We start from the raw sequence: 11,731 nt of genomic DNA, 5'->3' as shown, positions 1-11,731 counted from the left end.
CCAACCAGGGTGGAGCAGCCTGTGCACAAACCTCCTACTGCCTGCTGGGCCTGGGTTTCTAGGGAAGCTGCCTGCAGCCGGCGGCCAGGACCATGTTCCGGAGAGATGTAGGACACGTGAAACTCCTGATTGGAAAGACGTTCCCCGCCCCCCCCCCCCCCCCCCCCCCCCCCCCCCCCCAGCGGATACCATCAGCCTTGCACTTCAGTGCACCTCTGCTGACTTCCAAGGGCCTTCTCTGTGCCTCTCGGCTCTCTCTGCAGCTGGGGAACCAGCTCTGCCCGCACGCATGGCCCATCACCCGCCTGGAAGGAGCACCCTCTAGGACAGCCCTCGGTTGTGACTGACAGGAGGAGGTCTATACAGTACCCTAGCTCCTCTCAGCTGGAATCACCTGGAGACCTTATCCCCTTGTCTCCATGTGGGGCTGAGATCCAGGCGTCCTCACCCATAGCTGGCCTGCTGATGGGCCGTTCACCATCCCCCTTCTTCTCCCTGTCTCACTCCCCTGCTCCCCTGTCAGCATGGCCTGCACCTCTGTAATGTGCTGCCCGCACAGGAATCCTGAGCATCTCAGAGAAAGTTCTGTCTGTGTCTGTTAGGTCCGTTTGGTCTACACTGTTGTTCAAATCAACTGTTCATTGATTTTTCTCTGTGGCTCTTTTGATCTATTGTTGAAAGTGGGGTGTTGATGCTTCTACTGTTATTGTATCACTGCCTGTTTTTCCCTTCGGATCTGTCAATATTTGCTTTTCATGTTTATGTCTCTGATGTTGGGTGTGTATAAATGCGCAATTGTTATCCTACTGTTGAGTTGACCTTTCATCATTACAATTACCTTCTTTTTCCTCTAGAGACAGTTTTGGGTTTTTTTTTTTACTTAAGATCTATTTTGTCTGGTGTAAGGATAGCCATCCCTATTTTCTTTTAGTTACTCATTGTATAGAGTATCTTTTCCCATCACTTCACTCTCAGTCTGTGTGTGTCTTTTTAAATTTTGTTTTCAACGTTTTTATTTTTATTTTTGGGACAGAGAGAGACAGAGCATGAACGGGGGAGGGGCAGAGAGAGAGGGAGACACAGAATCGGAAACAGGCTCCAGGCTCCGAGCCATCAGCCCAGAGCCTGACGCGGGGCTCCAACTCACGGACCGCGAGATCGTGACCTGGCTGAAGTCGGACGCTTAACCGACTGCGCCACCCAGGCGCCCCTGTGTGTGTCTTTAAAGGTAAAGTGAGTCTTTGTAGACAGCATGTCTCTGAATCCACTCTTTTAATTCTATTCAGCTACTCTATACTTTTTGATTCAGAGAATTTAATCTATTTACATTTGTAGTAATTACTGATAGGTGAGGACTTATTATTGCCATCTTGTTCATTGTTCTGTCAGTTCTGGAGTTGATTTGTTCCTTTTTTTAAAAATTTTTTTAATGTTTATTTTTGAGAGAGAGGGAGCAGGGGAGAGGCAGAGAGAGGGAGACACAGAATCTGAAGTAGGTTCTAGGCTCTGAGCTGTCAGCACGGAGCCTGAGGCGGGGCTCGAACCCACGAACTGTGAGATCATGACCTGAGCTGAAGTTGGACGCTTAACTGACTGAGCCACCCAGGTGCCCCTGATTTGTGCCTTGTATGTCTTCCTTTGTTATTTAAATTTTTACGGTGATTCTCTTTGATTCTTTTCTCTTCATCTTTTGTATATCTATTATATGTTTTTCTCTCTGTGATAATATCAAGGCTTGTATAACACACATCTCCTTTACATTGATGATAACTACAATCACATATAAAAATGTTCACTTCTACTACCCCCATATTTTGTTCTTTTACTCAGAGTTTACTTTTTTTGTAATATTAAGGTTAAACTAATAGAATTTTTTATTTTTTAACATAACTCTTTTTAAGGTTAACCTTTTTAAAGTTTATTTATTTATTTAGAGAGAGAGAGTGTGTGTGCAAGTGTGTGCTTGAGTGGGGGAGGGGTAGAGAGAGAAGGGAAGAGAGTATCCCAAGCAGGCCCGGGGCTGAACTATGAGATCGTGACCTGAGCCGAGATCCAGAGTCGGACGCTTAACTGACGGAGCCACGCAAGCCCACCAAGGTTAACTTTTATATTCGGGTGAAAAGTGTTTCACATACCACCATCGCAGTGTTGTGTTATGTTTTTGCCTATATATTTACCTTTACCGGTGAGATTTATGTTTTCATGTGAGTCATATTTCTGCTTATTCTGTTTCATTTCACTCCCGGCGGGCTGGGGCTGGGGGCGGGGCTGGGTTGGGGGCGGGGCGCACAGTGGTGCAGGCTCTGGGCAGCTTCATCAGATGGGATCCATGTTGAGGAAGGTTGCGGGGTCCTCAGCTATGAAGGCTGGTGGCTCCCACCCCTGGGGAAGGCTGCTAGCATCCTGTTCTCTTTTTCCTCCAGGGGGGGAAGTGGAACTCAGAGGGATTCTTCTTGGTGCTGCGCTGCACTGTGGCGGTCTGGGGGGATGGGGTGACATAGGTGAGATGCCTCCCACACTTTGTATGCAGCCATCCTTGGTGTTCGTGCTCCATTAGTTTGCTGCAGTTTCTTAATTGCAGCATGGAACCCTCTCAGAGCTACTTTTGTACAGGAGTAGCCACTAAACCATTGTCAAGGTAGGAGGTCAAAGGGTGGGACCGCCTAGTCCACCATCTTGCTAACATCACACTCCACCAAAAAAATGTTCACCGATCCATTTAGGTACAGCATTAGAAAGTCAGCCACGTAGGCTACAAAGAATGGTGTGGAACTTCGCTGACCCCCATTTGTATTCATTTCTTATGGCTATGGTAGCAAGTTATCTACTGCTAATTTTTTTAATGCCTATTTATTTTTGAAGGAGACAGAACATGAACAGGGGAGGAGCAGAGAGAGAGAGAGAGAGAGAGAGAGAGAGAGAGACAGAATCTGAAGCAGGCTCCAGGCTCTGAGTTGTCAGCACAGAGCCCGGCGAAGGGCTGAAACTTACGGACCGTGAGATCATGACCTACGCTGAAGTTGGACACTTAATCTACTGAGCCACCCAGGCACCCCCCAGAAATTTATTCTTTCACAGTTCTGGAGGCCAGAAATCTGGGCCAAGATCAGGGTGTAGCAAGGTCATGCTGAAGACAGAGGCTACAGGGGAGAATCCATGCTTTACCTCTTCCAGGTTCTTCTGGATGCTGGTACTCCAATCCCCACCTCCTTCTTCACTTGGCCTTCTCTGCTGTCTGTGTTCAACCCCCTCTGCCTTTCTCATAAGGACATTGTGATTGCATCTAGTTTAATTCAAGATAATCTCCCCATCTGAAGATCCTTAATTTAACCACAAAAACCCTTTTTCATGTCAGGAACATTTATGGATGGCAGGATTAGGATCTGATACCTTTAGGGACCATGACAGCCTGCTGTACTATTGTGGTACCAACTCTCTATGAATATGCACACCTCTCTCTCTCTCTCTCTCTCTCTCTCTCTCTCTCTCCCTCCTTCTGTCTCTCTTTCTCTCTCTCAGGTTCATAATGCATTTCTCTAGGTGTATCCAATGCCAACTGTGTCCAGGCTCGGAGGGGTACACAAAGGAAGGTCTTTCTCAGAATTTGTTTAATGACCGGTTTTGTCATCTATTATCTTGCAGAAAAAAGACATGGCCAGAGATAGCCCTTAACCATCTCGGAAGAAGCTGTCTCTATGTATAAAGTCCTGGGCTATTATTCTTTGGATCTCTGGGCTTTTATTCTTTGGATCTCTGATGCTATGTAGGGGCGATGGTCCTCAGCTCTCATGGAGGATGTGGGTGGTCACTCTCAGATATGATCCACTTTCGCTGCCTTTTTTCATCCTTTTCATTTATTGGCTGAGTGGCATACCTAACTTTCCCAAAGTGTGGAAATGACTATAATTTGGTGATATTTTTCTTAAGTTCATGAGGCACTTTGAAATGTTTTACAAAGTCTGGGTTAAGAATCATTTTTCTGGACATGTCTTGGTTCAGGAGATGGGAGAAATCCCTCAATTAGGAACATATTAGCCTATTATTGCTCTGATTTGTGACACAAAAATCACGTTCTTGCCTACCTGCCCCTCACCTGACCTCAGCTACTGCTGAAGACTGTTAGTTAGGATGATCCACATTCCTACCAAATTCATACATGTCTCCCCTCTGGGACAGGTAATAGGGATTCATGAAAATGTCTTGCTGTCATATTGCAGTGATGAATCAGGCCAACACTGGCCCAGGGAGGCTCTGTGTGACCCAACCTCTCAAGTGCCCAGCCAGGAACCCAAGGCACCTGGTAAGACATCATCTCTAAGTCAGCTGACACCCTGGGACCACATCACCATGAGAGTGTAGCCTATGGGCAAGTCCCTGGGGGTTGGAAGAATCCCTTCTACCCAATCCATCTCCCTCACCCTTACTCCTGCCCCATGACTGGGGAAGAGTAACATTGGAGAAAGACAGGAGCTTCTGGGCTGTGCCTGCTGGTGGGGACTTCCTTTCACAGAACAGGGCTATTGTTCCTCAGCCCTAGACATACAAATATTGAAATCTTTAGTTCCTACCTTCAAGGAGGTCATTGCCTATTAGGGAAAGTGGACCCCTAGATACATAAATAATTACATACTCATGAATACATACGTATTACAGCTTAACTGAGATGTGCTGTGGTTATAGCAAAGATAAAATAAGGGTATGGAGGGAAGAGGGGCACTGGCTAGGGGAGCTGGGAAAACTGCAGAGACAGGAGAGATTTCAAAGAGGAAAAGGGATTTTTAGGGGCACGAGGTGGGGGAGAGTATTACCTTCTCCAGGTAGAGGGTGAGGCGGCGCTCACTGCTGATGGTTCCTTCTTCATTCCCTACGGCAGCACAGGACACTTCTCTCCCTGCCCCCAGGGCCAGGGGTGAGGGAAGCCCTACCTTTCTCCCCCAAGAACTGTGGTGCTCCGCAAAGGTCACTCTGAGCCCCTTTCTATATGCCTAGTATTTTAGACATTGCCCAACTATGGGATGTTGAGGGGTTTCTAAGTTTAGATGGCTACGAATCAGTTTCCAGCGGACAGGACATCTCCCATGGAGAAGAGGATGATTATTGCAGAGCTTTCATCAGGCCAGGGACACTTGGTGCAAATCCAGCCCTCACCCTCCACCCCTTTTCCCCCAGAGGTTGTCCCACTTGCTGGCAGGACTGAATCTCTTAGAGCAGTGAGCTTGTTTCTATCATACACAATACAACACCCACACCCTGGTCCCACCAGCCCAGATCAGCAGCGCTGGGTCTGGAGCTGGTTTCCTGCTACCCACTAGCAGATCTGCACAATCTCTCTGTCTGCAGCTCTCTCCACTCTGTGGCTGTGGCACCTACACGGGACTGCCATCTAGAAATCAGGGAGGCATCCGGTGACCATACATAGCCTCACTTTCATCTCTGACCACATCAGCCTCCTTGTTTGCATCTCAACCCTTCTTGACATGTGGATTCTTCCTTGGTCATGAAAGATTCTCTTGTAGAGCCAATAAAAAACTTTACTTCCAGTGAAGAGACAATAATCTATGCCTGAATGCCTCCTTAAATTCCTGGGGGAATCGAAATGCCAGTAGTGGGGTTGTTCAGCCCTCTTGGGTTCCCAGAACTCAGTTTCTCTGCACACTGGTAGGTTCTAAAAGCAAAACACTCAGGGTGACCACAGGTCTGCGTCCTGCCCCTGGGGACCTGCTACTACCTCATCTCCCTGTGTTCTGTTGACCCATTACAGCAGTTGACAAGGTCTCCCTTAGAGACACTGATGACAAACAGACAACCAGATAAACAGACAGAGAAAAAGAAGGGAATCAGATTGAACCACACAGGCGTGCTCCATGGAGGTAGCTAGAAGGACACTGAAAAGAGCTTCCCAACATCCCAGAAGGTACTCCCAAAACTTCATCCCCACTGTCCTCTCTGGGTCCTATCCATGGGAACTTGGAGTTATGACCTTGCCTTGGAAGGCTACAGAAGAGTGCAGAAGATCTGTCCTGAGATCCTGGGGCTTCTCCAGCTTCCAACACACAAGACAGAAGGCCAAGGCCACAGCTGTGGTCTCCAGGGGGCAGGAGACACCATCCCTTCTCCTGAGACATGGGCCGGACACAGTGCTACGTTGTCAGGTCAGCAATGTGTGTCCAAACTCTCTCTGTGGGCCGCTGGCTTCTTATATTCACTATTTTCTTCCACCCCAGCTTAACTTCAATTTTAATTACCAGCCTTTGTTGGCAGTGGTTGTATATATTCTCTGTGATAAAGCACTTTGGCATCACTATTTTGTGTTATCTGCCTGGTCTTGGCCTCAGTCAATGGTTAACTTGGCATCTAGTTAGAGCAGAAAACAGAGCAAGACCCCATCTCTGTAACAAGAGATCCTCGAGCGATCACTCTGCAGGCATTTGGCCATCTCCAGGGTGACCGCCATCTCAGCCTCTGGAGAGGAGCTCTGTGAATGGGCCATTCTCACTGGTCCCACTAGAAGATAGCCTTAGCTGTCTTCTACCCACTAGAAGATAGCCTTAGCTTCTGTGGGATCAGTGACACCTCCATCACCTCCTCCAGCAGCAGGTGGGGTGATTCTGCCCGCCTTGAGAGGCACTAGAGAAGAGCTCTGTTAGGCCATCAGACATGCAAATCAACTCCAAGGAGACCTGTGCTTATTTAACCCTGGGACATGGGCCCCTGTTCCAGAGCAGCCCTGACCATTATCTACCTGTCCAGCCCTCTTGCCTTTTGGTCCAGAAATAGCAGATTCAGGGGATACTCCAAGATGAGCTTCCAGACCCAGCTCTTCTGTCTCCTGGTGATGGGCTTTCAGGGTAAGCATGTTTCCCACTGCTGATCGTGAGCTGGACCTTTAGCCTTTGACACAGAGACCATGTGCTCAAAAGGGGGTTGGGGCAATTATAGTGGGATATGTAGCATTGTTTTTACTTAACTCTTAGTAGGAAATCCAGGCACAGAGCCCCAGGCTGACAATGAGGCAGAGGCACAAACAGCTTTGAAGCTGTCCTTGGACCCCAGAAAACCAGGGAGCACCTTGTCCATGTTCCCACCCCAGGTCCACCAGCCTTTGGAGGCTCACCAGGGATCCATTTAGGCTAAAAGGAGAGACTCATCCATCAGTCTCTCAGGGTGAGTCTCTGCCCTGTTGGTCACCTTTCATAACTTGTCCTGGGTTCCAGGACGCATGGACAACAACATGAATTCTTGGACACAGGCAAAGGTGGGAAGGCCCAGGGGCACTTGATTTCCAGTTTGTGCCACGTTTAAGCATGACGTGGCTCTTCTGAGCATCCACGTTTCCTCGAAGGCTTTGAGCGAAATAATACACCGTGGTGCCCGGGTGGGGTGTCGTTGCAGGCAGCGGAGGGTGGCACGTCCTGACTCAGGCCCCAGAGACCCTGGCAGCATCTCGGGACAGCTTCGTCTCCATCACCTGCAGAAGCAGCACGGAGGTAGGTACCTCCATGGCGTGGTACCAACAGAAACCCAATGAGGTTCCCAGGCTGCTCATCTTTGGAGCGTCTGCCCGGGCCGCCGGAACCCCGTCCAGGTTCCGGGGAAGTGGCTCTGGCTCGGACTTCTCCCTCACCATCCACGGAGTGGAGGCTGAGGACATCGGGATATATTACTGTCAGCAGCACTTCAGCTGGCCTCCCACGGTGACACGTCCCCACACCCAAATCCCCTGTCTGGGTCGTGGATGCCGGTTCTCGAACCAAGACACCTGCTTCCTGCAGGAGGCCACGGCGTGAGAGGTGTGACGTGCCTGTATTTGAGATTCCACACCCTGAGAGTCTCTGTCTCCTGACCTGGTGACGCGGGGGCGGGTTGAAGAGTTACTGCCTCCCATGCCTCCCACTGAAGCCAGATCTTCTTTTTAAAAATTTTTTTTTAACGTTTATTTATTTTTGAGACAGAGAAAGACAGAGCATGAACGGGGAGGGTCAGAGAGAGAGGGAGACACAGAATCCGAAGCAGCTCCAGGCTCTGAGCCGTCAGCCCAGAGCCCGACGCGGGGCTCGAACTCACAGACCGCGAGATCGTGACCTGAGTTGAAGTGGGACGCTTAACCGACTGAGCCACCCAGGTGCCCCTGAAGCCAGATCTTCTTAGAGGGAAACGTGGAAGGGGACAGAGCCAAGCAGTGATCCGGCGCAAAGCTTTCGATGGATTTGCTTATTACTGTTCTGTTGTCGATTTCAGAACAGAACACCCCAAAGCTTAACGGCTTAAAAGAACGGCAATTCAGTATCTCTCGTGATTCTGTGGGTTGGCTGGGTGGTTTCTCTGCTGGCTTGCCGGGGCTCACTCAGGCAGCGGCAGGCAGCTGGCAGGTCAGCTGGGCGGAAAGACCCAAACTGCTCTCCCCTCATATCTGCCAGCTGGTGCTGTTGTCAGGTGGGGAGCCTCAGGTCTCCTTTTAGTCACACACAAGGGGAGGTGTGGTTAGAGACCTCCAGCTCCCCCGTGCAGGCTCTAAAGGGTTGAACAGACTACAGAAATTTATAAAGTAATAATAATGCTATTTTTTTTATTATCACCATCCACTAGCAACTGTGACACCTCGGACATCCTGCATCTCTGTTATGCCACTGGATGCACAGGACAGCCCCCCACAGTAAAGAAGTTCAGGGTCTGCAAGGTTAACGGTGCCCACGTTGAGAAACCTTGTTTCACGGGTTACTATTTGCATTGACAGCTATCCTAACATACTTTTAGTTAATATTCTCCCATTTGACATACGCGAGCCTTACTAGCCTGTACTGTCATTACCCCCAGGCCAATCTTTGTGCTAATTTTGTCATGCATTTTATTTTATGTAGGTTTTGAAACTCACAGTATATTCCTCGTGGTGTTGCTTTCAATAGGCAATTGTCTTTAAGGAAACTGCAAAGCAAAAGACAGGTCTTTGATATTTACCCATCATGTCTTTTGTGTTTCTATCTGGTGAAATTTATCTTTTGCCAGAACTTTCCTTCGCATTTCTGTGGTGCAGGTCCGATGGTGACACGTTGTCTGTTTCGTTTTCATCTTTAAAGGGCTTTATTTTACTTTTATTTTTAAGGATATATTTCCTAGAAGTAGCATTCTAAATTCACATATTTTTCCTTCAGTGCTTGAAGATGCTGTCCCACGGTCAGCTACGCATCTTTTCCTGATAAGAAGTGTGCAGTCCTTTTTCTTGCTCTCCAATACTTTTTTTGTTTCTCCTGCCTGGATCCTTTCAAGGTTTTCTCCTTATGACCAGTTTTCAGCAGTTCGACGAGGATGTGCCTACGTGCGATTTTCTTTGTGTTCATCCTGTTTGCGGGTTGTTGAGCTTCTTGGATCTGTGGGGTGACATTTTTCATCTGCTTTGGAAAATGTTCAGTCATCATTCAGCTCATAATTCAGTTTTTAAAAGTTTTTTTTTACATGTTTAGTTTTGAGAGAGAGAGAGAGAGAGCAGGAGTGGGAGAAGAGCAGAGAGAGAGGGAGACACGGAATTCAATGCAGGCTCCGGGCTCCGAGCTGTCAGCACAGAGCCGATGTGGGGCTGGAACCCATGAACTGTAAGTTCATGACCTGAGCTTAAGTCGGATACCCAACCGACTGAGCCACCCAGGTGCCCTTCAGCTCGTGGACCGTTGGGGGTTGGCTGGCTGTAGGCTGCTCGAGGATAGCTTCATCTTTGGCACCTGGACTCTTTTCTACATGGTCTCTAATCTTCTAGCAGCCCAATGAGGATCTGTTCACAGGGAAGTTGCAGGGGCCAAGAAACGGAGGAGGAATTTATGCAAGACCTCTTGAGGCCTGAGCAAGTCACAGGCTAGCCCAGAATCAAGGGCTGAGCATCTAGCCTCTGTCTCCTGAGGGATAGAGCTGCACAGGGCGGTGGCCACAGGAAGGGAAATCACTGGGTGGAAGAATCCTGGAGGGGCCACAGCAGACAGCACAGCACCCACACTGCAGCGGGAGGGGCCAGATTCACTCCGCTGGGAACGTGGTGGTTTCAATCTGGGGAACACTGGAGACACTTGGGTCATGTTGACTCTCCGGGGCTGGAGGGAACACCACGCTGACCAAGTTTCCAGCCTCTGCGTGCATGACTCCAGGAGACAAACTCGCCATCAGCTGCAGACCAGTGACTTTGGCTTAACAAACCACAAAAACAAGGAGAGGCTCCTAAGTTTTTCGTTTACAAAGTGATTGATCAATGTTCTGGAACCCTCGGCTACTTCTGTAAAATCTGTGGATTCTGTGGGTAAACAGCAACTCAGAAGCCTTTGTGATACTGGAGAAGATTTTGTCAAACGTATAACTTGCTTTCACAAGTTTGCATCTGTGAACATAAACCTAATGCACTCAAGCTTCTCACCCAGGGAGGCCTTGTGGTTCTAGCTATTTCCTCTTAGGCAAGGGGACTGCTTTGTTTGTCAAGAGCTGCTGAGCAGAAAAGTTGGCTGAGCTCATAGTAGAGGTGATTCACTCTCTCCTTGATAGAATAATAATATACACCCTTAAGAGTAATTACTGTGTAAGATAGTGGACGTGTAGGCTCCTTCCTTCCTTATTTCTTTCCCTCTTTTGTGTGTGTTTTTTTTCCCTTTGTACATCTATTCTGATGACGTTATTTTGGATGTTTAGAGCCTCGCAGAACAACTTGAATTGTGATATTTTATAATTTACGTATCCAATTTTATGCACAATTTTGGTAAGTTTGTAATTAGAATTGTACCTTAGACGCATCAATTAATTTTTATGTGAATTTTTGAACCAGTTCATTCCTATTAAACCAAAAGCATGTGTTACATTTATTAAACATACAGACTATATTTTTTAATTAGGAATGTTATACATTATAAATTTGCACAAGGATTTCCAAGTAATAGCAGATAAGCATGGGAGTCAAGGACTCCTTTTTTTCCTGTAGGACTAGAATAAGAAAGGGGCGCCTGGGCAGCTCAGTCGGTTAAGCGTCCAGCTTCGGCTCAGGTCATGATCTCACAGTCGGTGAGTTCAAGCCCCGCGTCGGGCTCTGTGCTGACAGCGCAGAGCCTGGAGCCTGCTTTGGATTCTGTGTCTCCCTCTCTCTCTGCCCCTCCCCTGCTCATGCCCTGCCTCTCTCTGTCTCAAAAATCAATAAAAACATTAAAAAAAATAAAAAAAAAGAATAAGAAAAAAACCACTTTGTGCCTTGAATGCCTGCCATCATTAGGAGGAAAGTGACGGGATGAAGGAAGCAATTAAAGGGCATCATAAGACTTTAAATAAGAGAACTTATCAAAGATACAAAATCTGTACTAATGATATGAACAGCAAAAGAGAGATGGCGTTGGGATTTTCCCGGGAAAACAAATGCACACATAGGATTTCCAGGTAGGTTGGTTTTAGTCCCGGGTGTTGTAGGGTTACTCACTGGGGAGTCTGAGGAGCAAAGGTCAAGGAAGCCGCTTCCAGAGTTCCTCGAATCAAGCGATTCCGGAATCACGGAAAATCTGCTACGAATAATTTCAGCAGTAGCTCAAAGAAGACGAGTCCCGAGCGATCTCAGAAGCCATGATAAACCTCAAGAGTTACAGGAAGCTCATCTGTGGGCTGCACACACTTTGGCCCACAACACCGGTAGGAGGGTAAGGGTTTCCTGCCCTATTCCAATTTTTAGATCTTCTACAAGCACCTTTTATCAACCAAACAAAATCTGGGGCCAAGGAGA

General features: G+C 47.9%; 1 gene segment (V, D, J or C); it reads left to right on the top strand.

Moving 5' to 3' along the window:
- The first annotated feature begins 6,675 nt into the window (after positions 1-6,675).
- Positions 6,676-7,787, top strand: LOC111559896. The segment is given in 2 exon segments: positions 6,676-6,848; positions 7,393-7,787. Coding segments are annotated over 2 exon segments (540 nt in total).
- Positions 7,788-11,731: the final 3,944 nt, after the last annotated feature.

Source organism: Felis catus, chromosome A3, assembly GCF_018350175.1.
Source record: "Felis catus isolate Fca126 chromosome A3, F.catus_Fca126_mat1.0, whole genome shotgun sequence".
NCBI classification, from domain to species: domain Eukaryota; kingdom Metazoa; phylum Chordata; class Mammalia; order Carnivora; family Felidae; genus Felis; species Felis catus.
The sequence above is the reverse complement of the archived record's forward strand: the minus strand, read 5'-3'. Positions and strand labels throughout refer to the sequence as shown.